This window comes from Melozone crissalis, unplaced genomic scaffold (genome assembly GCF_028551555.1).
Source record: "Melozone crissalis strain CALT ecotype California unplaced genomic scaffold, PUWL_Pcris_2 ptg000008l_1, whole genome shotgun sequence".
Classification (NCBI taxonomy): domain Eukaryota; kingdom Metazoa; phylum Chordata; class Aves; order Passeriformes; family Passerellidae; genus Melozone; species Melozone crissalis.
The window spans coordinates 9,562,084-9,586,141 of record NW_026535786.1 but is presented as its reverse complement, the minus strand read 5'-3'; the positions used below and the strand labels follow the sequence as shown (position 1 = coordinate 9,586,141).

The window sequence follows — 24,058 nt, the reverse complement described above, 5'->3', positions numbered from 1 at the left end:
CCCCAGTGATTAGAGAGAGTCACTGTACAGAGGCAGGCATTTTATAGGTGATGAAATTTAGTTAGGGAGGAAAAACTCCAACCTCCCCGTCTGCTTGCTAGGGTTTGGTTTTCTCACCTGATGACCTCCTGCTGAGATTTTTGTACTTCCCCCCCACCCCTTCAAGGAAACAGCAGAGTAATTTCCACAGTAAGCAGTGGTGTGAGGGAGGCTGCTTAGCTTAAACCCCTCTGGGGGCTTTTTACCTGCCGAGCTCAAAAATCTTTACCACCAAGCTGTCAGAAATGTAAGAGACACTTAACAGCTTAGGAAACTGAAGTACAAGGGACTGAAGTGACTGTGAAGGTCACTCAGCAGGACTGATTACACCAGGGAAACAATTCAGTCTTCCTAAGCCCTGTTTTAATGCTTTCTCTATTTATATGTGTGCAGTGCTATCCTGCCACATAGTCTGAGTTTTTTTAAGTCCTCAGCTTTGCAAGACAGGTTTGTGAACCTGTGTGAATGACACAGACCTATTCTGGGCTAAAGGACAGTGAAGAGGTGTGCATTGTCTCCACACCTGTTTGACCATATGATGTGTGAGGGTCTCCCCAAGGCAGAGCTGGGACCCAATCTAGAGTATCCCATGCCATAGTGCGTCCTGCACTGGGGAAATGCGGCTTAGAAATGCCTTTCAAACAAAAAAAAACTGTTTCACAGCGAGATTTTTAAGTTCACAGAACATTTCGCAGGGAACAGAAAAAAACAAACATTTTTTTAGGACTGGTTTTTTAACAAGTGACTGATTTACACAAGCCAAATGGAAAAAGGAACAAAGGTGGTAAGGAAAAGTCCTTTAGAAGGATCTTAAATATATTTCTCCTTTACAAACAAATTTGTTGCATTTCAGTCTTTTAAATGTGTATTCTGAGATGCAGCAAATGTGTTTGTATGTGTCAGCATGCTGTTGTGTATTTTGGTATTAACACACTATATTACTATTTATATACTACACAAGAGCTATTTATAAGCAAGGCTACTTGAAATTCTTAATTTTAATATCCTCCCTTTAGTTAATTACAACAGAGCTAAACATTTAACCACTACATCAGATTTTTTCCATGCTACAGCTGATTTATATGTTTGATCCCTTTACTTACTTTCAGTACAAGCTGAAAGCATCCAGCTATTTTGAGAATGAAAGAGGAAGAAGAGTAATAACTAACCTCCTAAAATTACTTGGCTAGGTAGGTAATCCCATTTTGGAGTAGATATATACAATTTGGATGAGACCACCCTGACAGTAGAGATAGGAGTTTTTCCCCTCTCTAAAAATCACAGAATCGCAGAACAGTTTGGGTTGGAATGGGCCTAAATGGCCATGGAATTCCAATCTCCCTGCCATGGCCAGGAACACCTTCGACTAGACCAGGAAGCTTGAAGTCCCATACAATCCAGCTCTTCAAGTGCTGGGATATCCACAGCTTCCCTGGGCAACCTGTGCCATTGCTTTGGTTTGTCTAGATGAAAAGCCTCTGAAGAAATCTCGCTTTATGTGTATACTGGGTGGCTCCATTAGAGCTTGGCTGGTGCATCACCACTGAGCACACCTCTTGTTTTTACTCCTCAGACTCTCTAAAACCTTTGCCAAAAAGTTCTCTTCTCTCTTACAGTTGCAGAGACTGGGCAGAACAAAGGGGCTGTAGTGTTGACCTGGACAGGAGTGAAGTGAGAACCAGGAAGAGTTGGATGAAGTTGAAGACACTATGATCTTGGCTCATTGAGAAGTGCCCGGGAAATGTAAGGGAAAACTAATCTACCTATAAAACAAAGACCTCATACAGAACTGCATGTGCTCTACTCTCCCATGCCTAGGAAAAAGGGAATTTGGAGTGGCAGAAAACAGATGCTATAGATTGGAGGAAGCACCTTTGGCATCTGAGGAAATGGGAAGAGCTTGATTTGTCTCTCCTTGGACAATAGTGGCTGAAAAGACTATGATTTTTTTTCCCAAAAGTTAATGAAACACATAAACATTGAGAAGGGAAAACTTCTTAAAAGCTATTTAAGGTAAAGAGAGTATTGCTGGCACAAGAACAAATGGACATAAACCAAGTATGAATAAATTCTGGCTGGAAATTAGGAAAAAAATCATTTGCAAGGATCAAAGGAATGAAGTTCTGGAGCAGACTCCCTGTGGGAGTGTTAAGGAGAAGATTCTTCAGTTACTTTTCCATAGAGCTTGGTAAATTTATATAAAGTTTTACACAATGTGTCCTTGCCAGCAAAAGACTAGACTCTAACTGAGGAGACCCCTTTCAATCCTATGTAAATTTTGTGTGCAAGTCATTGTCTATATGAAACATGCTTGAGAGTACTTGAATGGACTTTCAGGATTTACTCTGAAATCTTCTTGATCTGCACCCAGAGAAAGTAAGCCAAGCATTTCAGAAAGAGGACAAGCGGAGGAAAAGCATCGGTCAGGAGAGGAGAGGAGAGATGAGAGTAAGTATCTCATAAGAATATCTATTCTTCTTCTTGAATACTACAGGAATCCAGGGTGCCCTGATGAGAGATAAGCATCTGTAGATACCTAAAGTAGGGTAACTCCTCCTGCAATTTTATACTCCACTGTCTTGGCACTTTTTAAGTCTAGAAAGTAAGTTTGTCCCTTCCCACTAAGGAGAATGTAATCTCTGGTTCTTAGTAGATAAAGCTCTTCCAAGGAACCAAAAAGAACTGTTTCCTTATGACAGAAATGGCTCTTCACAGGTATAGGAACATAGAAATTTTCCAGATTACATAGTTCATTAAAATTTCAATGCTGTGAGGATTAAACTGAAACTCTAGTATCATGCTTTAGTAGGAGAGCAGACATTTTAAAGATGAATAAAGAAAGCAATCCATTAATAGGAAAAAAAAAATTCAGCAGCTGTTAGAGGACTTGGGTTTTTAGAAAGTTAGAAGACAACAGAGATGCACAAGCCAATATATCCAGGAGAATGGACCTATAAGTACTACCATTTCTGAAGTGGTTCAGTGCACAGAGACTTGACCATCACTTATACTACACAGATAGGATGGTACAATCTTCCTCATTCCACAAACAGTGCACTTCAAAGCACTTGATGAAAAGATGATACAAAATAAACTTTATCCTCTCCTTTCCCCCATGCTGGGGAATAAAGCAAAGAGATCATCTTGTTTCCGAATTGCTTCTAAATGTCACCACAGCAGGATGGCTTAATCCTCAGAGATTTACACCACCATAATCCTGCAGCTCTGATTTCTCATGGCTAGAAGTCACCAAAGATCCATTATTCCTGTTTGTGGTGTTAACTGTACTTGGGTGACTAAGAGAATTAAATACGTGAATAGGGCTTTTTTGGAAAAGGGGGAGGAAACCCTTTACGGGAGTTTCAAACTTAAGCACATGTAAGCGCTGATGAAAGATTCTGAAGGGCATTCACAAAGATGTTCAGTCTGCCATGCAAGTGAGAGAACAGACCAGGGAAGCAATATAAAAAGTGGGTTAATTTTGAAACAGAGAAGTACAGACCATCAGAGTCAAAGGAGACTGTCACCAGAAGTCATCTTGCAATTTTTAAGACTGTTGGTAAAATAATCTGCTCTTAATGATCTGTACAGTTAAAGCCTTCTCTAATTAGTCCAACTATAAGCAACATTTACTGGTATTTTTCTTCAAGGCAAACCTCACTGCCACTTGAAATAAGACTTAGAAGAAAAGGTTGTTTATTATCTTTCCTTCACTGTCAGTAGGAGAGCCCTGATGGAGGTTCTTATGAAGTCCCAGAGAGCAGCTGAGCTCTGGAACAAGTAGGACATGGCTGAATGCAACACGTGAAGATGCAAATGCCTGAAGCTTGAGAGAACAACAAATGCTATGAGACCTGCAGAAGTTTCCCTAAGACTAAAAGGGAGGAGCAAAGCATCAGCTGATCCCTGCAAACTATGAAAGCTTGTCCCAAAACCAACTCAACTCTGAAACTACCACTGTGATATTCCGTGGTGACTGGAATCCAGAAATCCTTAATCAGATGTGTCCTCTAATAGGAAGGTTAAGAAGTTACTGACCAGAGCTCCTACACTGGTAACTGTGCAAATGAGAGAACTGGCCTTAGTCAGACCTTGGGTTCTTACTTGCTCTCACACTTCAGGAGCAGCCCTTGCAGCCACCCTTGAATTCTAATGTTGTTCAGCAACTTTAAAATTCAAACTAGCTGTTTATATATGCATCACTACAGTGTTAATGTGGTTAATGATTATTTTTGAAGATTAAGAACTGATATTCAGTAATAGAAATTAATTAAGCTGATGTACCATCAGATTCAGTAATATTCTGGATGGAGACACTCTCTCTAAAATCAGCATCTCTTTTAATTATTATTAAAATAATAGGCACCTCTTCTCATTTTAAGCACTACCAGTGTTAATTAGGCCTTAGTTTAGAAGACTCTACTTTGAGTCTAATTGGAGCTTTTTCGTTTAATTATGCTGATATTTGCTATTAAAAGTTGCCCTCCCATTTAGGAACAATTCTACATCTTCTCTGACTGACTGGTTTATTGTAAAGCTGTAGGAAAGATTCAGCAGTAAATCAGGCTCACCCTTTGACAACAGGATTACTGGGAAGGGATTTCAACCAGAAAGATGTTAATAATTAAGAAAGCCAAAAGGGCATGAGTAATTTAGTTTTGAAAAATGCACACCATGCAGTTAGCCAAGTAGAAAACCATGTACTTTTAATGTTTCAGCTATTGCTAATCTTTCCAAAAGCAGCCATGCATAGCAAGGGACGATCTTTTATTCTTAGTATGTTACTTAACCTGTTACCTACTGAAAGACTCATTAAATATAATGTGGCTTTATTATTGGGCATAAAGGTGAGTCAAAAAGCTACCTAGAGGAAAAACGACATCTACAAAAGACTTAGTTAAAAAAATTGGGCCACTGAATGGGCAAATCAGTACTGAAGGTTCCTTGCCAGGCACTGCAGGTTGATTTTTCATCTCTTCTATGCCCTCAATGCTTATCTGCTACTTTTTCATGCAGCCTTCTCCAATACACATTGAGATGAAAAGGAGGAGTCCCGGGGTTTTGAAATGCAAAACACTGAGATGTGGAACATTAACAGCAGGTTCTGATCAGCTCCCTAGTGATGACCCATATCTTCCTCTGAGGATGCCACCATGTTTACTTCATAAGGGCACAATAAATGTCCCTTTTTCCCTGATCTAAGAAAGGGAATGTACTTTTCCCTCCCAATTTAAATAAAGTCAAACACTGGAGTTTTTTGGTGCTAAGCAATGAGAGAAAACTAACTACCACTGTACAATCAACTGATCCATAAAGAGAGGTCCAAGGACAGCTACGAGTTGCTGCATTACACTGAAGACGGAAGTATTTAAACTACGGACATTTCCTCATCACTGGTATTTGTCTATTCAAACATTTTGCCTATTTCCAGTTGTTCCTGAATCTGCCTTTAAAAAAAGAAAAACACTGCATTGTAAATTCTCCTAGAGAAGTGAAGTCAGTAGGGCAACCATGTTTCTTGTCACACCACACAAGCCCTATATGGCAAAGACTTCATTTTAACTGCTCATGGGGTCAATACTTGAGCATATCTGCTCTTCAGCCTCAGCCTCTCACAGCTGCTATTTTTGATTGCTCAAAACCTGAAAAGAAGGATAGTACTACAGAAAAAAATTGATTTGTTCAACCTGATTTTTTGGTTTGCTCAACCAGCAAACATATGAAGCTAGCATGGTGTAAACCTTGTGTTGCTGTTAGTGTCAAATCAGCCATGTAGAAAAATATAAAAGTCCAACTCAATCATATTTATTGTCAGACTGTTGTATTTAACCATATGCTGCTATTTCAATATTTTTCAAAAGCTAAGTGCATTGTTAAACTGTCTGTTTCTATTAAAAAGTCCTAAAGCAATTTAGCTCATTGTTCTGATTAACAAATAACTGATTTTTTTAAAAAACAGCAGGTGATCACTGTTCTTGAACAGTTCAATTCCTTTTCTTCTTTTTTGAAGAAAGACCTGTGTCCTAGACTTGTGTTACACTTACAAACCGGAGCATAAGGTTGGATTTTGTTGTAGTGTACATTAATGCAGCATTTCCACAGATTTTGCAGATTTATGCAACCAAAGATTTTGGGATCATAACATTTCTGTATTATGAAAAAAGCCCTCAATATATAATTACTTAAAGCTCCCATGTAAGAGTTGGCAGTTGTGGATCAAAAACATGAAGACTCCACATAGAAAGTGCACTCACCTGTGTTACAAAATGGACCACAGACATTTAATTAAAACACATCACTGTACAGGTTTCCTGCTGTATTCACAGACACTTGTTTTCTCCTGACTTGCCTCACCTGAGTGGGAAGGGTGAGGATGAGAGATGATTTGGAGGGGAGGGCAGGGACAAGGGAATGGGTAGGAACACTGATACGATGTTAACACAGGGTCACAGCACGTACAGAGGTATTTCCTACATAAATGACTGGAAAGTTCACCCTTCCAGACATTAGGGACCACTTTGGAGACAATGAGGAAGAGATGCAACCTCAACACAGCATGTTCACGGTGCATTTTTTAAAAAGAAACACAAAGACAATAGGAAAAAAAGGAAGGAAGAGCATACCTTTCACTACCTTATCCAGATAGTGAGCTTGGGAGATAAAAGACAGGACATTTAAGGTAGGATTGAATAAGTGCATTGCGGCTTACTACGAGACTGTGCAGGTGCTAGAAAGGCAAAGGAGAGTTCGCTGTGATATGAAAAGAAAAACCTTGATTATGAGGAGAGAAAAAAGGAAGAAGAGTGGAGCACAGCGCTCCTCAGTCAAATGGCTTGAGAAAGCTGTGTTAAGGCATTCAGTCATCTTTGCTCATTAAGATCAGGAAGAAAAACAGGAAAGTTCTATATATATATATTTATGTGTTTATATATATATATATAGGTATATGTGTATATATGTATATCAGGATATTGCAATGCTCTGATGATTTGCAAGTCTCTCTCCACTTTACTGACTGCTTTGCATTTCATCAGGAAAGCAGAGACATTTGAAAGTCCTCCACCTTACCCGATTGTCTTATATTTTTCCACACAAAAAGGCACAGTTCCGTGACCTTACCAGATTGGTACAGGCTTTTCCCTGGATCTTTTTAATGGTAATATACTGCATTTATGCAGCATTTTCTAGCCCTAGATCTAATTACTTTACAAATATTAAATTAACCTCCTGGAAAATATAAGAGATAGGCAAGTATTAATATATTAATTTTAAGGAGGGCTAAAGAAAAAGTTATAGACGTCATGGGAGCAGTCATTTACCCAATTCCCATGGAACACTGATGTGGAAAACCACCTTCTTACTGATTTTCTGGTGTTGAGCAGAAGGCTGGTGGCTAAGACATCCTGCCTCAGAGAGCCCTGGTTCATGCCAGCAGGCGGCACTCTCTGTCCTAACACCCGCTGGTCTTTAATAACAAAAGAGAGGCTCTGAGTCTTGCATTTCTCTATTTCAATATCGACTTAAACATTATTTCCCTTGTTCTCTTGCCTGGTCCCTGCAATCTCAGCCTCAGCTGTGTCCTGGTACTTTTTGAAGAAGTTTTTGTTTCAGGCGCGTTCAGGCAGACTATCTTCCGGGGAGGTCATGGCCCTTGCAGGAATTATTTTTCCATCCTGTGAATGCAATGGATCTGTACAGGAACCAAGTGGAGAGGGCTGGGAGAGCTCACCTAGTGCGGGGCAGTTATGAGGCTTGGCAAAGAGGTGAATTAATCATGTTGATGTGGGGGGAGTGACGCAGGAAGCACAGCATCACCATCTGCTTGGATGGTGGCTGAAGCCCAGGTATGTATGTCCTGAATTTTGACATCCCCAGCAGCCCAACCTCTTAGCTCATTTTGCAGCTGATGGCAGTGAAGGTAGTTGTCAATGCCAACCATGTGTCAGTTATGTATCAGTGTTTTCTTGTAATTTGAAATACAATGGGGCTTCCTACAGGAGCAGCAGGAATCTTTCTTTTCTAAACCCATACAGGCTATACTTCTGCCACTAAAATATCATCTTATTCCCTACAGACACTCCTTTGGAAACCCTGGGCGCATGCGGGACATGCTGAGAAATTATGCAGGAGTTTAGAAGAAAAGCTACTTTTCTAAGGAGTCCTCTGCACTGAAAGGCACCACCACACTCAGCTCCATGTCACCACCCTGCTTCCTGGAAGCCACTTTAGAACTGCTAGGGAGGAGCTCCTGTGGCCATTTTTCAGTGTGAAAGCCCCCTTGTTTTACAGCCTGAGCTGACTTGACTTGGTTTGCTTTGTCAGAAACACAATGGGAATGATAACAAGTACTTCTCTTGGCTTGCAGAGCGGGAGGGAAAAAACAGAAGAGAAGTGAGAGATGCTGCAGGCAGGTCCTTGAGAAGGACTTGTTTCCCACTATGCTCTCCTTCTTCATTTCCCAAATATTCTTTTTCCCTTTATCTTTCCTATGAGGTGAAGTGGACAGAGCCTCAGGGAAATCACTGGAGTTAAACTGAGATCACACAAATGTGAAGGAGAGGAGAAAGGAAACATCGATTGCTGAACCAGGGACAGCATGTGAAGTTTATGCTACAGGGTCAAGGAAAACACTGTCTTTGAAGTTAATCTGTGCTTAATATTTACTGGCAAATATGCTGCCAAACTATTTAAGGCCAGATTACCTTCAGATTGGTTCAAGATCATGTCAGAACAAAGCAGCAAGTGCGTATTTTTCATTGACTGCTATAACAATGGTCTTCTCTTGCCCAAAGGTACCCATCTCAACCAGGCAGGGAAGTGAGTGTCATCAGAGGGTAAAACACAGCTCAGCTTCTACTGTGGATGCACTTGAGCACTGACTGTTGGGCAGCGGGTAGAATCATAGAATCATAGAGCTGGAAAAGACCTCTAAGATCATCAAGTGCAACCACTAAACTCTGTCCCTAAGCACCACATCTACGAGATAGCAAGAACCTTCCCCAGACTCTGGGAGGCTTATTTTCGTCCTGGGCCATGCACGGACTGTGTTACTTTATGGATTCAAAGGGCACAAGTGATGTGTTATAAAGCTGCGGAAAAAGAGACCAGGATTCACCTGTAATGTGCCCTGTCTGGATTCCAGCTGCTCCAGCAGAAACGGCGAGGCACTGATTACAACCTAAGCTATTCAGAACATGTGTGATTATTTATGCAAGAAGACTGATGAAAGGCAAACTTAAAGGGGAAGATTTCTCAAAAACCAGAGTTTTGCTATGTAAAACAAACCCCAGGCTGATGGCGCCATAAGCAGAAGCTGGCGTGGGACAGGCTGTCTGCCTGTCTGTCTGGGCATTGTTATTGCATCCATCACCCGTGCGTGCCAGGACCAGATTTCCGAAAGGAGTTAAACATGTGGCTTTTTCAGAGATCAATGGGGATTAGGCACTGAGGTGCTTTGAAATCCTGCTAGGTAGGCTGTGGAGTGTTTGGAGAGCTAGCTGCTGGTCCCTCAGGTCTCCAGAGACTCTGGAGTATTTAGCTGCAGCAACTGAACTTCCAGAGATGGCTTTGGTCTTGTGTTCAGGCTGTTCAAGGATAGTGAATATCCCAACTCCACCATGAAGGGAAGCCCCGTGTATGAATCATACAAGCTGGAGAGGGAGTTTTCACAAGGGCTTATAATCATAGGACAGGAGAGAACAGCCTTTAGCTGAAGGAGGACAGGTTTAGATTGGGTATTTGGAAGAAAGTTTTTTATATTTAAGGGTGGTGAGGCACTGGCACAGGTTGCCCAGAGAAACTGTGGATGCCTCATCCCTGGAAGTTTTCAAGACAACATTGAATGGGGCTTGGAGCAACCTGGTCAAGCAAAAGGTTCCCTATCCATGTCAGCAGGGTTGGAACTAGATGATCTTAAAGGTCCAAACAATTTTGTGATTCTATGACTCTTAAACCCAGGAAATTTTCTGTGCTGCTTTCTGTGAGGCAAACCCTTAGAGCATCCTACTAGAGAGCTGAGCTGTAATTTGGTCTTTCAGAGCTCACAGTAAGAGGGTTTATGTCATCTTTAAACTCAATGCTCCTAAAACCCACCGTGCTTCCTGGATGTAGTTTGGGCCAGAACAAAAGAAACTTGAATTCCTGCAATGTCTCTAACTAGAGATGAATTAGGAACATGCTGCATGCTGGAGAACCCATCACGGGAGTCTGGCACTGATGCTGTTGTCACAGTGCGTTTTGTTCCTTCCAGAAAATGACTGAACCCTTCTGCTGGGTTTCAGGATTCCTGCAGTTAGATAATCAATTTTCTGCTCTACTCCCCTGCACTAAGTCTGCTGAATTGGGATGATGAATGCAAGCTTCGGCATCAATTTCCTAGTTGGGAATTAACTGGGGTTACTCTAATGAAATCTCTGAATGTGAGCAATTCAAGATAGTACATTTAGTGGCACAACTCTTTGTAGGAGCAAACAAAATTAATCCACTGGGATCAGAATACCTTAAACACCATAAGGAAGAGCCTCCTATGACCTACAAAACAAAAGGATGTCTTGCTGTCACACATGCTCGACAGGAAATGGAAGAAGTATCCCCTACTGGTACAGTCCATTTCTACCGTGTTACCTGCACACACGGCAATACTGGTCAAGCATCACTTCAGCAATGGGGGTTTATGCTTGTCAGTGCTAAAGCAAACCGGGCCATGACACAGACATTTACGGAATTACCATCAACAGAACAATTTGCCATGCAGGAAGATTACACAAGGACAAGGGGAATGCTTTCCACGTACTTAATGTAATTCCAAGCCAATGTCCTTTCATTTGTGCCAACATAACTAGCTTATTACTCCTGCTAAAACCATTCAGTTTTCCTGGGTATTCACAACTTTGCCAAATCTCCTTTGCATTCTACACATTTATCAGTGAAATATTCTGTAGGAAATAGTGTTTACAGCTTCAGAGGCAGGAGACTATGTACAAATTTGTTTTTAAATCACCATGCAAGGAGATGAGGAGAGGGGAAAGTGAAAAGAAACAGAGTTGCTCCAGGATGTTATGTATCCAAGAATGATTCCTAAACCAAGGCAGACTGCAACAGGAAGGTAGCAGCACATAAAATGAGAGTGTGCACCAGTAAAATCTCAATGCTGACTGCATTGCAGTGCTGGCCTTCCCCATGATAACATTTATACTTAGAGTGAGGAATACTACAAATAAATTTAATTACCATGAAAGATAAAAGCTTGTTGTTCGAAAACAGTCCAGGCATATCAGCTGTGTGGAGAATTATCATATACTGAACTAATGGCATTTTGGTTTTACAGCAGAACAAATAAAATGGCACTAAGGGGATGAATCAGGATTTTTTTTTTTCCTGCATAAATAAGTTCCATATAAAACTGCCCCTGGATTTGAGGCCTTTTGCTGAATTTTTTTTTTTTACTCTCATGAATCTGTGCTGCTTTCCAAATCAAACTGCTTGAATAAAAGGCTGTAAAATAATATTATGGAAACAGGATTTCAATTAACACACGACTGCTCTCTTTTCATTTTAAAGGCATTTAAGAAATGTGGGTTTTTCAGTCCTTTACTCAGGAAAATATATGAAAGCTGCTAGGGACATCAACAAGACAACAGAATGCAATGTCTAATGAGACAGAGGAAGTTTTAAAAGCAAGATATTTTTCATTAGGGGGATGCATGTGGAGACCATAATGTGATAGGCTGACATTAGCATAAATAAATGATAAGTAGAATTGAGCCACAGATATGGTTTGTACCATTATCCTAATGCTGAAATTAAAATACTGAGATCAGGCTTCATTTCCTGTCTTTGCGTGTGCAAATGCACCTGGTGTTCAAGCAAGGGAAGTGATGTCTCATGTAACTAAGCTGCTAATCCACACAAGAGCTATGCTGATATTTGCCCAGGTATTGCTAGTGGTTAGTCTTGATGAAGTGTGATTTTTAGTTATCATAACCTAATGTAAGTAACATAGAGGTAAATTTTCCTTGTCTTTAAAAGAAGCTGATTAAAATAAAATGACTGAAGGAGAATTTTCATTCTGGAACAATTCTTTTAAAGTCAACTGAATTTTTTTCAGGTCCACACTGGCATCATTGAGAATAGAACTGGATTCACTAATTTAGTTTTCTATTAATATACAATAAAGGGTATCTGTAGAATTTAGGGCTACTGATTTAATAGCATGACTATGGAAGGGGAACTGAAGACGCTAAATGCTTGACAATCAGAAAGAAGGAAGAAGGGAAAATGCATTAAGTAGCTAAGTGAGAGAAGGAAAAGGTGAAGCCAAGGCAGTTCATTAACGATGCTGCAAATTGCTTAATATGAGAACTGAAGCTCTTTGCATGATTTAGGCATATTGTTGGCTTCTTATTAATAATAACATCCATAATAAGAGACATGACAGAGAGAGCTTATGAGTAGTGCCAGTACATGAGGAATACAGAAGCAAAGTGAGAGGGAAGTGAAATGGTTAGAAAGGTAGCAGAACAGACAAGGGATAAGCAAGACAGAGTTAAATACCAGCCAGAAATCATCTGTCTGCAGTTTCCTCTTTTATACTGGCAAGCAAAGTGACAGTGCAAATAATGTAGCAAATAAAAGGAAAGAAAATTTAAAATCAGATGCATGTTTCTAAAAATGCTGTCACCATAGTACAGAGGAGTCTTAGAGGCCACAGAAAGACCTCTCAAGAGAGATAAAATGGGATGTTTCAAAAAAAGCTTCTAGCTGACATTTAAAGGCTTGAAGTACACATAGGTGTACTTCACATCTGATAATAAAAAATATATATATAGCCATGTCACCAACAAATGAAAGGACATATTGTCTTGTTCTCACATGAAAATGTATGATGTCAGAATTTGAAATCCAAGAACAAAGGTGCTCATGCTACACTAGATCACACATATTCAATTAAGCATGCGCCTTTTCTCCTCCCTGATCATCAATAATTCTCTCAAAAGGAGTTGGGTTTTCTTTCTCCCTACCAATGGTGCAGTGCTCTCCGTTCCAGCCCGGGCTGCATTCACACTTGCCGTCCCGGCAGGTCCCGTGCTCGTTGCAGCGTGGGTGACACGCTCGCTGATCACAGGCTGTGCCCATCCAGCCCTCCTCGCAGCGGCAGGTGCCTCCCACACAAATGCCATGTCCTCCGCAGTCCGCTGCACAAATCTCTGTGGGAGAGGAGACAACAGAGACGAGGGCATATGGGTGGAGAGAGAGAAGGGAGAGGGGGAAAATCCAGAGTGTTATTGTCAAGAAAAGCAGACACACTTCACTACCTCGCCTTACGGGGCAATGAAAGGAATTCCTAGAGCTCATAACGCTAATCCTTCCTGACAATAAGAATCTAATAAGTATATTACAAAAAAGAGATGGACATGGATTGCAGGGGTCTGCTGTGATTGATCTTCCTATTTGCTTTCTAATTCTCTTGCACTCCTTAAGCTTTTGTGATGCTCAAATCCAAAGGGGAAGGCTCTTCCAATAAGCAGAAAGGAAGTCACATTTAATTAAAATCTGGTTAAGTGTGGAAACAATGTGCTGATAAACTACTGATGCTAAAGTTAAGTGCTGGCAAAGCCTGTTTATGACTTCTTAAACCATGTTTTTGGGGATGGGATTCATTAAAATCCTTATTCTTTCTTGAAATTTAAGAAAGGATATTTCTATTTCTGCCAAATCTGCCCATCCTCTATGTCCTTATTCTCCTACTACCCATTAAAACTCCCCTCTCAGACATTCAGAGGTACAACTGTATCTTTTGTGAGCCACATGTACTGGAGCTGATAGGATGGTGCTTGTTCCCAAGTCTTATCAGAGCTAATGGAAGCACAGTCACAGCTGGGTATTTTGGTACTTACCGCCAAAAAGCAAAGAGCTAAAGGACCTTGCCTTTTCAGGGATGATGGCCTTCCCAAACCTCCCTGAGCCCCAGCAGGCCTGAGGACATAGGCATAATATTTTTAATCAGCACTAGACTTTTGTCTAAAACCTGGCATAGCCTTGGCATGAATTTGGGAAATGTGTTTTTATCTACATTGTATTTGTCTGGCAAAACAGAGACTTGGTGGAGAAGAGATGCCCATGCATCAGGTGTTAGAGCGCCTGTTACCACCATTACTACACAGGATTGATTTCAAGGAAAAAAACCAAAACCCAAATACTGATGCAGTGTAGCACTGCAGATGAAATGAAATGAATCTATTTCTGCTCCAGACTCATTACTTGGCTGCTACTTTCCATCTTTCATAAGCCCCGGCTATACTCTCCCTTCCTCAGCTGAAGGAGAAGCAATTCACAGTATTTCAGCCTATGAGGTCTTCTCTCTGACTTCTGCCTGGCACTTCTAAATTCCCAAATGTTTTGACTTCAAGCCTTCGGCTTCACTGAGCCATTTTATAGATTTTACAGGGTAAGGACACAGTTCCTTTTGGGGACATGGAGAAGTGAACAGAAGAAATGCTGAGCAGGGCTGGGTTGGAAGCACAGAAAGGGGTACCAGGGTACTCTGCAGTGTGCAGTTTTTCTCTGTGTCACTGGCTGCTTATAAAATATTCAAAACTACTCAGCCTGCATTAACATCACACCTGACTGAAATTCAGACATACTTAAGTTGCTTTTAGCCTTTTGCTAATGAATACCCCATTTACAGGACACTTGGGCTATTCAACAACTTTTGATATCCTCATGATATAGGGCTGGAACACCCACTTCAGCTCCAGGAGGAAAGCTCCTTGCAGCTCCACCACAGCAGACAGCTGTGAGGTCTTCAGCCCCTTATGATGAAAAGGATCAGAGAGTTCTTTGTAGAACGGTAATTTATGATAGGAACAACAGTAATGCCTTGCATGTCTAGAAAACACCTCATTTTTAAATGTGACATGAGAACAATATCTAGCTCTTGCTTCCCAAAAAGCTCAGGGTGATGGAACAGTTTCCAGTAAAACTCCTTTTACAGCAGCATTGTGGATGTCTCCGAACCTCCTCAAACATTTAGTCTTATATGCTTAAGTCTGCTACTGAAAGAACTCTGGAGTTCAAATGGGCTAAAGACAGTCAGGAACTTGTCTGTATCATTTAGAATAAAACTTGCAAAAGTATTTGGGCATCTTGGCTACTTAAACAGAGCATGTGCACACACCACTTCCTGTTGAGATGTAACAGAATCTAATGTAGGATTTATTGGAAGCTAATAGAAATTGCACTATCAAACAATAAAGGCATGGCTGAGGAAGGGCTCGAGCTGCTGTCAGAAGTTTTTACTTTGCATCTGTCATTGAGAGACAGATTTTCACAGCTCCTAGCCGCGAGGGAGGTAATATCATACTACAGTACCCAATAAGAGCAGAAGGGATGGGCAATTATTGAAACCCATCCTTGCTGAAGGGCTGGAGTCCAGACACGTGTTTTCTACTTTTTTCCCCAACTGCCAGACAGCACTGCAACGGAGCGTGGGCTGGTCAGGGTGGTGATGAAAACACATGACCTGCAAGTTGGTTAATATAGTAGTAAAGATGTACTAAAAAAAAAAAAAGTAAATTTAGTTCTCCTTGGCTGACCTGATAAACAAAGTCTAGGGGAGGATAAAGGAAACAGCAGATTGAAAATCAAAAGCTAGATTTAAGCTGCTAAAATTTCAGCAAGCTGACAAGAAATACATTGAGAAAATACAAGGTCTGAGAGTACTGGTATTTAAGCCCGAACTCCAAAAATTATTACTGTAGCCTCTGGTGCTTTCCAGAACACTTTTACCATAGGGCTACTCTAGTTAGACTGCAATCCCTTCTCTGGTTATTAGTTCACTTTCTTTATACATAAGCGTTGAGCTTGGATCCCAGAATATCAGATAAGAAGTAATTTTTCTTGCTCCCAGTTTACCAAGCAATCCAGAGGATGCCAGCTTGGCCACTTCACACCTTCATTATATCCTATTCTTCCTCTTTGTAAAAAATTCTTCCTTATATCTAGTCTAAATCTACCCTCTTTTAGTTTAAAACAATTTTCCCTCTTCTTATCACTATAGGCACTATTAAAATGTCTGTCCCTTTCATTCTTATAAGCCCCTTTTAAGTAGTGAAAAGGCCACAATAAAGACTCCCCAGAGCCTTCGGTCCCCCAAGCTGAATAACCCCAACTATCTCAGTCTGTTCCCATAGCAGAGGTTCCTGAGGCCTCTCATTACCTTTGGCTTCCTCTAGACTTGCTCAAACAGGTCCATATCCTTCTTGTGTTGGAGACCCCCACAGCTGGGTGGGTCCCAGAGCTGGATGCAGCACTCCAGGTGGGGTCTCACAGGAGTGGAGGGGCAGAATCCCCTTCCTCACCCTGCTGGCCACATGGCTTTGGATGCAGCCCAGGGCACTACTAGCTTTCCTGGGCTGTGAGAGCACATGACCAGGTCATGTCCAGCTTTTCGTCCATCCCAAAGTCCTTGTCCTCAGGCTGCTCTCAATCTCTCACCCCCAAACCTGTACAGATACCAAGGGTTCCCCTGACTCAGGTGCAGCACCTTTCAGATAAAGTAACCAAGGCATAAGGAAGGAAAGTGATGGATCTACAGGAAAATGTGAACTCTGAGACAGGCTCATGAACACTCTGATGTCTCAATATGCAGTCTTGTGTCCTACAGCTAAGATGGAAACATCGGATGTCTGCAGATTGGAGGTGGAGGAAAAAAACCCAGAGATAATGGGAATAGTGACAGTCAGAAGCCTTCCTGGAGTTATTTAAAGGTGCCAAACTAGGATAATGGAGTGCATTGAAAAATGGTGAAGAGAGAAAAAAAATCATGTTCTGAAAAGCAGAGTCTCTGTGCAGTCATTCCTATGAAAAAGGATGGAAAACCCCCTGGGACATTTACATCTTGACTGAAATATTTCTCAGAAAACATGCTGCCAAGGAACAGTCTTGCACACGTGGGCCAGGGATATGCACTGCATGGTATAAACAAACAGATCTTAGGCTAACCCAGAAAGGGAATGCTGAGAACATTTTGGGTTTCATCTCCCACCCAGCTGAGACCCCAGCCAAACCACCACCCATGCACACAGAAGTGTGCAGGTTCCAGGCTATGAATGTGTAATTCATATATATTGGATATATGAGGTGGTTTGGACTCCCAGGCCCCAAGGGCTGTAATATAGACTCTCAGCTGTGAAAAACACTTGTGAAACAAACTACTCAGGATAGTCTCCCTAAAATGTAGATTAATTACTTCTGACAGGGAACCAGGAGTCAGGAACTCTCAAAACTAAATCTTCCACTTAGTGCCAGTTTAAAGATAGATGGGTATCCTACAATTTAAACAGCTTTACAACACACAACCTGCTACATGCCCTGGACCTTTACAACACAGCCCTCTTAAATGCTCACAGGTTTCTAATGAGTGATTAAATAGTCAGAATAGCTTTTACTTTTCTTGTAGCACGCTAAGAAATGATCAAAACGGATTTCATATTAAGCTTCCACTTAAATACATGTCTTTTTGGACAGAAAAAGACAGCTAAGGCTGTTTTACAGAAACGGGCAGGTGAATAGTTTCTTTGTCGTTCAGTCCCAGGGACAGAATTTGTCACCTCTGTTCTTATTACAAACTGCATTTTTTGGTACATTTCCCAATTCTGTTGTTAAAATTAGAGGACATGATTAGCTACCATCTGAGCTGCACGAACAAATGAGAAGGAAAGCTTTTAATTCTCCTATTACAGTAGTCTCAGACTGGCCAGCTGCACTATATTGCTCCTGCCTATTTAAGCTTAGTTAGAATGCTCTGCCTGCACATTAAAGACCTGCCTGTTAAATATTTTCACACCAGCTGTTCCCAAAAGGTGACTAAATATTTCCTTTCATCTTTAATCTCATCCAGTGTTTGTATGAACAGCTTAGCCACTCCTTATCCTTTCCTAGAGGTGCACTGTTTTACCTCATTTCACAGTGTAGCTCTCAAAGCTGTTTGTGGTTCCTTGAAGAGAGGGGATCCTCTGAGTCAACCTGGTGCCCAATTCTAAGAGCAAATACCAGGCTTAATGTCCTCAAAAAGTACAATCAAGCCAAGCATCTCTGTGAGAAACACCTGAACTTTGAGTATTACCCTATATTTGGCTCCTTTATGTACCTACCAGAGGGCGCTGATGGATATGAACTGATTAATGGATGCAAATTTTTTTTTAAGGAATCAAGTTCATATTATCATTCCCATGGGGGGTTTTGTCATGTTGTTGTCTTGGAGTGATGTCTTACATTGCCTGAATCTCACCTCACGTTATGTCAGTCTTACCTGAAGAATTGAATTGAGCCTAAATGCCCTCTGTGGGTAAAGAAGGAAAGAGAGATAGTTCCAGAGGATGACTCACTTGAAACCTCTTTCATGGAGAATTTCTGGAGAAGACAGCACTCAAGGCATAGTTGAGCTTGGGGTGGTTCATCCAGAGGTCTCAGGTTATCAGAAATATTATTCTTTGGAAAGGATAATGCCATTCCAATACGACTCTGCTTATTTTTCATGCAAATAATAAAAAAAAGAAATGTCTCCTCTTCAGTTCCAGGACCTGCTGTGTTTCATCACTGCTCATCCCCACCAGTAACCAGCCCATTACTGGGGCTCAGAGCAACCTGGTCTAGTGGAAGGTGCCTCTGCCCAAGGACAGGGGGTGGGAACTAACTGACCTTTAAAGACCCTTCCAACCCAAACCATTTTGTGACTCTGTGAGCCCAGACTCAACTGCCTGCTGGCTAGTTTTTAGACAAATGGTTTTCCTTTTTTTTTTTTTTCCCTCATTATCTTCTCATGACTGGTGGAGGGACTTCCCTCTGGTCTGTTAAAACTGCCTCAGAATTCTTCAAGGCTCTCTTAAAAATCCCAATCCATCTTGAATCCTACCCAAAATCTTGACAGTGGCTGCTGACGTGCCTTAACTTCTCCACAATGTGTTGAGGAAAACTGTAATGTAATTTTAGTCTGTCTCCATCAGACATGTCTCTCTCTGTTGTTGTTCACTTAAAGTTTAAGAATCTCAACTATCTGCGGCTAAGATTATCCTTTATGTTCTGCATTTGCACTGTGCCAGGTATAATGAGGTCACAGTCCATTAACAGCACTTCAGAAGTTAGAATACTAAAGCAATTACTCCTACAAATAAAAAACTTGTACCTGTTTCTCTTTTTGTTTTCATATCCTGCTAAAAACTGGCATAAATCTGTCCCCTTAAGAACAAAAAGTCTGCTGTGTTGTCTTTGATATTTCAGAAGAAAGTGGGAAAAGAAACCCATCAAACACTAACCTAACAATGCAGTGCTTTGCTCAGGCCCTTTTTAATTGATGGAACAGACACAGGAGCCTCCAACACAGGAAATGGCATCATTCAGAATTTCACATTATTTTCACATTACATTAAAGACTGGAGTTGGGAAAGGGATAATGATGATAATTTGTGCTTCATTTCTAGCAAATCCATTTTTACATGTTTACCCCGATCCCCCCACATATCCTCAAACTGGCTTGACAACAGTTTAAAGCTTTCCAGCTTAGAGAAGAGCAATGCAGATGAAAATTTTTTCTTTAGCACACATGTGATGCAGAATCAGAGATTTAGCTGGTTCTGACCTGTCTGCTAAATCCTTTAATAAATATGGATTTAGTGCTAAAATGTAAGATCAGGTGAAATTGCTCAGAGCTTCATGAAAACTGGGTCAGTTCCACTGACCTTCAATATATTAATAGAAAATTTAATAATTAAAATCTGCCGTAACTAGGATTTTCTCATTTCAAGTTGGCTCATTTGAGGTAATTTCCAACCTCAGACAGATTTTTTTTCTTCCAGAAAAGCGCAGGAGAGAGGCACTGCACGGAGCTAAAAATCTGAGTTTGGTGAGCAGCTAAGCCTTGTTTGCACAACCTGCTTTAGAAGGCAATTTATGGGGAATATCTGGGAAAAGCAAGAAATATATAGATGAAAAAACCAGAAGGTGTGTGATCAGCATGATTTAGATAGCAGTGAAGTGCTAAAGACATTCTTCATAACAAAACACATTTTGCAGTGTTATGAAATTCTCATTCCTGTGATTCGATAACTCTGTAGTGACATGAACTCCTGTGCTGTTACTGAAGAAGACATAAAGCACATTAGCTTTTAAAACCATCCTTTTTACAAATGTATAAGGAAAGGATCAAACTAAGGAGCAAGAAAAAACCTGAAAGAAGAGGTGTGGATTTTCTGTCACTGCCAGGAACTGATCTGTACCATGAAATCCTCTGAAAACCATCCTGGTTTAGTAGCAAACAGGGAATGATTGTGTAAGTTCTGCCCATGTCATTAATTGAGGGATGTATTTTTCCTTCAGAGATCATGTCCTGAAAGCAATGTCTGCATAATTTAATGCCTTTAAACAAATAATCTGTTTATCAATTTTTAAAGCATACATCAAATATGTAAATATTACTAATGTAGAAATAATGATAATTATTTATGTCTATAAATATAAAACCTGTCCTTTTAGGAGTGCAATTAAACTTTTGGTACTTTGATGACTCTCCACTCCCCTCAAGGGCCTCAATGTGTTTTACACAGCTCAGTAAACTGGATGTAACTAAAAGGTAACAGCTATTTATTTTCTTTCCATGCATGAGGAAATCATGATTAAAGGATGCTCTCTAGAGACTGAAAATGAATCCACCAGCTTTGCTATCACCCCTCATCAGGAAGAACACTGACCTTCAGCAATGGCTTTGAAATGCAACTTGGACACCTGAATTTTCACCTCCTGAACATAAAGCCCTGAGGAGCATCCCAGAATGCCTGCACTGGGGAATGCATATCCTGCATTACAGAGTGACCCTAACCAGGACACCTGAGTTGGTGTGAATGCTGATTCTTGCCAGCTCTGCAGGAGGACTGAGTACAGGTCTCCAATACATGTGCAGGTGGGACAACTGCAACTCTGCGCTTGTAGGAAAGACTGGGTATGACAATGGAGGTATAAAACACAGAACAGAAGAGGAGAGAGATTTTCCCTCAAAGTGGTTGAGCTGCATCTAGGAGAAGGGTGGTTAAAATCCCTAATAAAAAATAGGATCCATCTCTGGCTCTGGCCCTCAACTAGACACAGAAGTTTAACCCCACTTCAGCTTTTTTCCCCCAGTTTTCTCCTGGTATTTAATTATTTGCTGGCATCAACAGCTTTGTGTTTAAATTAAAGGGTTCTGCAAAACCCCTACTAGGTCTCATTTCTCTCTGGTGATCCAAATCAGGAACCAGGTGCCTCTGACATGCTTCACTTGGAGATGAATACACAGTCCACAGAGTAGCTCCTCACCTGGTGCTGAGCAGATCCAGGAAATGCGCCTGTAACTCCCCTGGAACACACTCTCCATCTCCAAAATGAGTAATGAAGGGGTTTGGTATAGTAATATACTTAAACTGATGTATGTGTATCCTCCAAGACTGAGCCTCTAACTCTAACCATAACGGATTGAGTACAATGGGATTCTTGGGAATTCTTGCCAGAAACAGTAACAGTAAGAACAGGAGCACAACAGACACAATTAGCTGCACAATGTACACTGGTACTGCTGGGATGTCTTTTAATACAAGACACACTCACTTCGAAATGCAATTTCAGCTTGCTTCATATTTGCATAAAGGTCTTCCAGTTCCTGTCTGGAAAGTTGTAATTCTGTGTGATGAAATTCCATTAAATTACTGTGGTGCTTTTTATCAGGTTCTACTTCCTACAGTATTTATACTCCATTTTTATCCTTCCCTTAAATGGTAAGGACTGACCATCACTTTCTGTCTGAAGTATCTCCTCTATGGCTGTGATTTACTTTCATACTAGTTTCAACCTTCCACTTATTTATTATTATGAACTCTACTTTAAACTGTCTCTTGTTGTTGAACAGCAGGAGATGAAATGCCAGGTATTGTCAGGCTTCAGTCTTGGAGCCGAGACTTGTTGAATAAAAATAAATATCCCAAAGTGCAGGATTGTATTTTTCTCTTTGATGCTTAATTGAATCTCTATGCTTTCTGGGATGCGTTAAAGCTTCCCAGAAAAGAAACAATTTCTAATATATTAAATGAAGTTCCTAAGAAGAATTCTTCTCTGGGCTAAGTTTAATTTCCTCTCTGTCCACAAGGAAGAGATAATTTGACAGCAGAAATGTGTTTTGCTCATGCTTAAAAAGAACTGATTTATTTTCCAATTCTGTGCATTTTGTTTTTTTCTAAAATAACTTAAACAGATCAGTCACCAGTGTATGTTGAAGTGATCACAAGCTAGATTTTCTTGGGATTCCCTTACTCAGAGCTCAGTGCCAATATGGATTCCTTTTCCTTCAGACAACACTTTTCCAAAGAACTTAAAAATTTTATTGTTATTCATCTTCTTCAAAAGGAGACACAGAACATGTATGAAACGTGCAGAGCTGACATATCCAGAAGTTAGATGTCTGTCTATCCACACAAATCAGATGCAGCAGTAGCTGTTCCAGAAGGTCTCTGTTTGCTATGCTGTCCACATGCCTCAACACTGATCTGAAAGGATCAACTTTATTGAAAAGCACCAGAGCTCTCTCCAAAGAGCTTTCTAACTTTCGTCTGTCAACATCATTAGAAAGTGCTCACTAGTGCAAATTGTGATGATAGTTTTTAGAGTACGAACACCTTGTAATTTGGAAGGGGGGAGAGAGAATATTGGATGCACTGATTTCAGTGCATCCACTTCAGACAGCTTATTAAATCATGGATTTCTGGCCTTTAGTAGATACCAATCCACTACACGAAAGTTATTGGTCTTATATGGTCTTTTTGTTATGTTATTCTGTTTTACGGACTCACAGTAAAGATTACCTAATCTTGGACATTCTAACTGAGAATGATACATAGAATCATTTGGGTTGGAAGGGACATAAAAAACCAGCTCCTACTCCTCCCCCACCCTTGCCAAAGGGAGGGACACCTTCCAACACAACAAGCTGCACAAAGCTCCATCCAACATGGCCTTGAACACCTTCAGGGATGAGGCACCCACAGCTTCTCTGGGCAACCTAGTTCAGTGTCTCAAATATGATTTGATGAAGCTGAAAACATCCAATGAACTTTTGCAGGAACTCTGATTGTGATGAGCTCCAGCTGGCTTGGAGTGTAAGGTGACAGTCACAGGAGGTATCTACCAACAACAGCATGGAATTGACTGAGAAGCATGGAATTGACTGAATGCCATTGCAGAAGCCATGATGTGGAACCTACAACCATCCTTGCTGAGCCATGAGTGGCTTTATCCAGCATAATCAAGGTAGATCATGGCAGAGACTGACTCTGCACAAGTATCACCCTGCTGATATTGCAGCAGTATCCTGGTTAAAAGTAGGAATAGTCAGCAGCAGAGGTCTGGATTCAAAAATTAAGAGGCTCCTCCTTTCAAAGGAGAAGAAGCCAAAATTTGGTCATCTGAGACTTAGTGATACAAATGATAAGTTCTGAGTGATACAAGCAAACATGCTAATTGCTCAGTCATTGCTCAAAACACGATATTTTAACAGTACTCTGCTTTAAACATGGAATTTAGTATCTTGTGGTGTTGTGAAATTTTTCAAACTAGTCACATTAACGAGCCCCACTGACTCCAGTACAACACTACTGTTTTCAGGCAGAAAAGACTGCAACACAAAGCATAATTGATCCAAACAAAAAGAACTTTTGAGCTCATGGTGTGACTGCTGAGGTCACATTTGGAGATAGGGAAATATGTTGAACTGAAACTGGCATGCTGGGAATTAGCCCTAATTATTGTAGGAAACAAACAGGGGATGGAATAGTCTTCCCACTGCCCTTTCTAGGGGTCCATAACTTTTCACTGATTACTGCTGATGCAAGAGAGAAGCTTTGCTCATCACAGAATGCCTAAGGTCAATGAGAACCAGGGACTGCTTGTTACATGACTGGACACACACTATTCTCAGCCTGAGACATGACTTAATCAGAGCAAA

At 40.8% G+C, this 24,058-nt stretch overlaps 1 protein-coding gene across 5 annotated transcripts in view; it reads right to left on the bottom strand.

The window, feature by feature from the left end:
* TENM4 (teneurin transmembrane protein 4) overlaps positions 1–24,058 on the bottom strand; it is a 590,588-nt gene that overhangs the window by 109,000 nt on the left and 457,530 nt on the right. For 3 of the 5 annotated variants that reach the window (XM_054270092.1, XM_054270093.1, XM_054270094.1), the window contains 2 exons: positions 13,059–13,244; positions 6,663–6,689 (listed from right to left, as the gene is read on the bottom strand). In XM_054270092.1, coding sequence (XP_054126067.1) covers positions 6,663–6,689; positions 13,059–13,244 — 213 coding nt within the window. The remainder of the gene's footprint in view (positions 1–6,662; positions 6,690–13,058; positions 13,245–24,058) is intronic. The other 2 variants (XM_054270096.1, XM_054270097.1) reach the window with 1 other exon arrangement.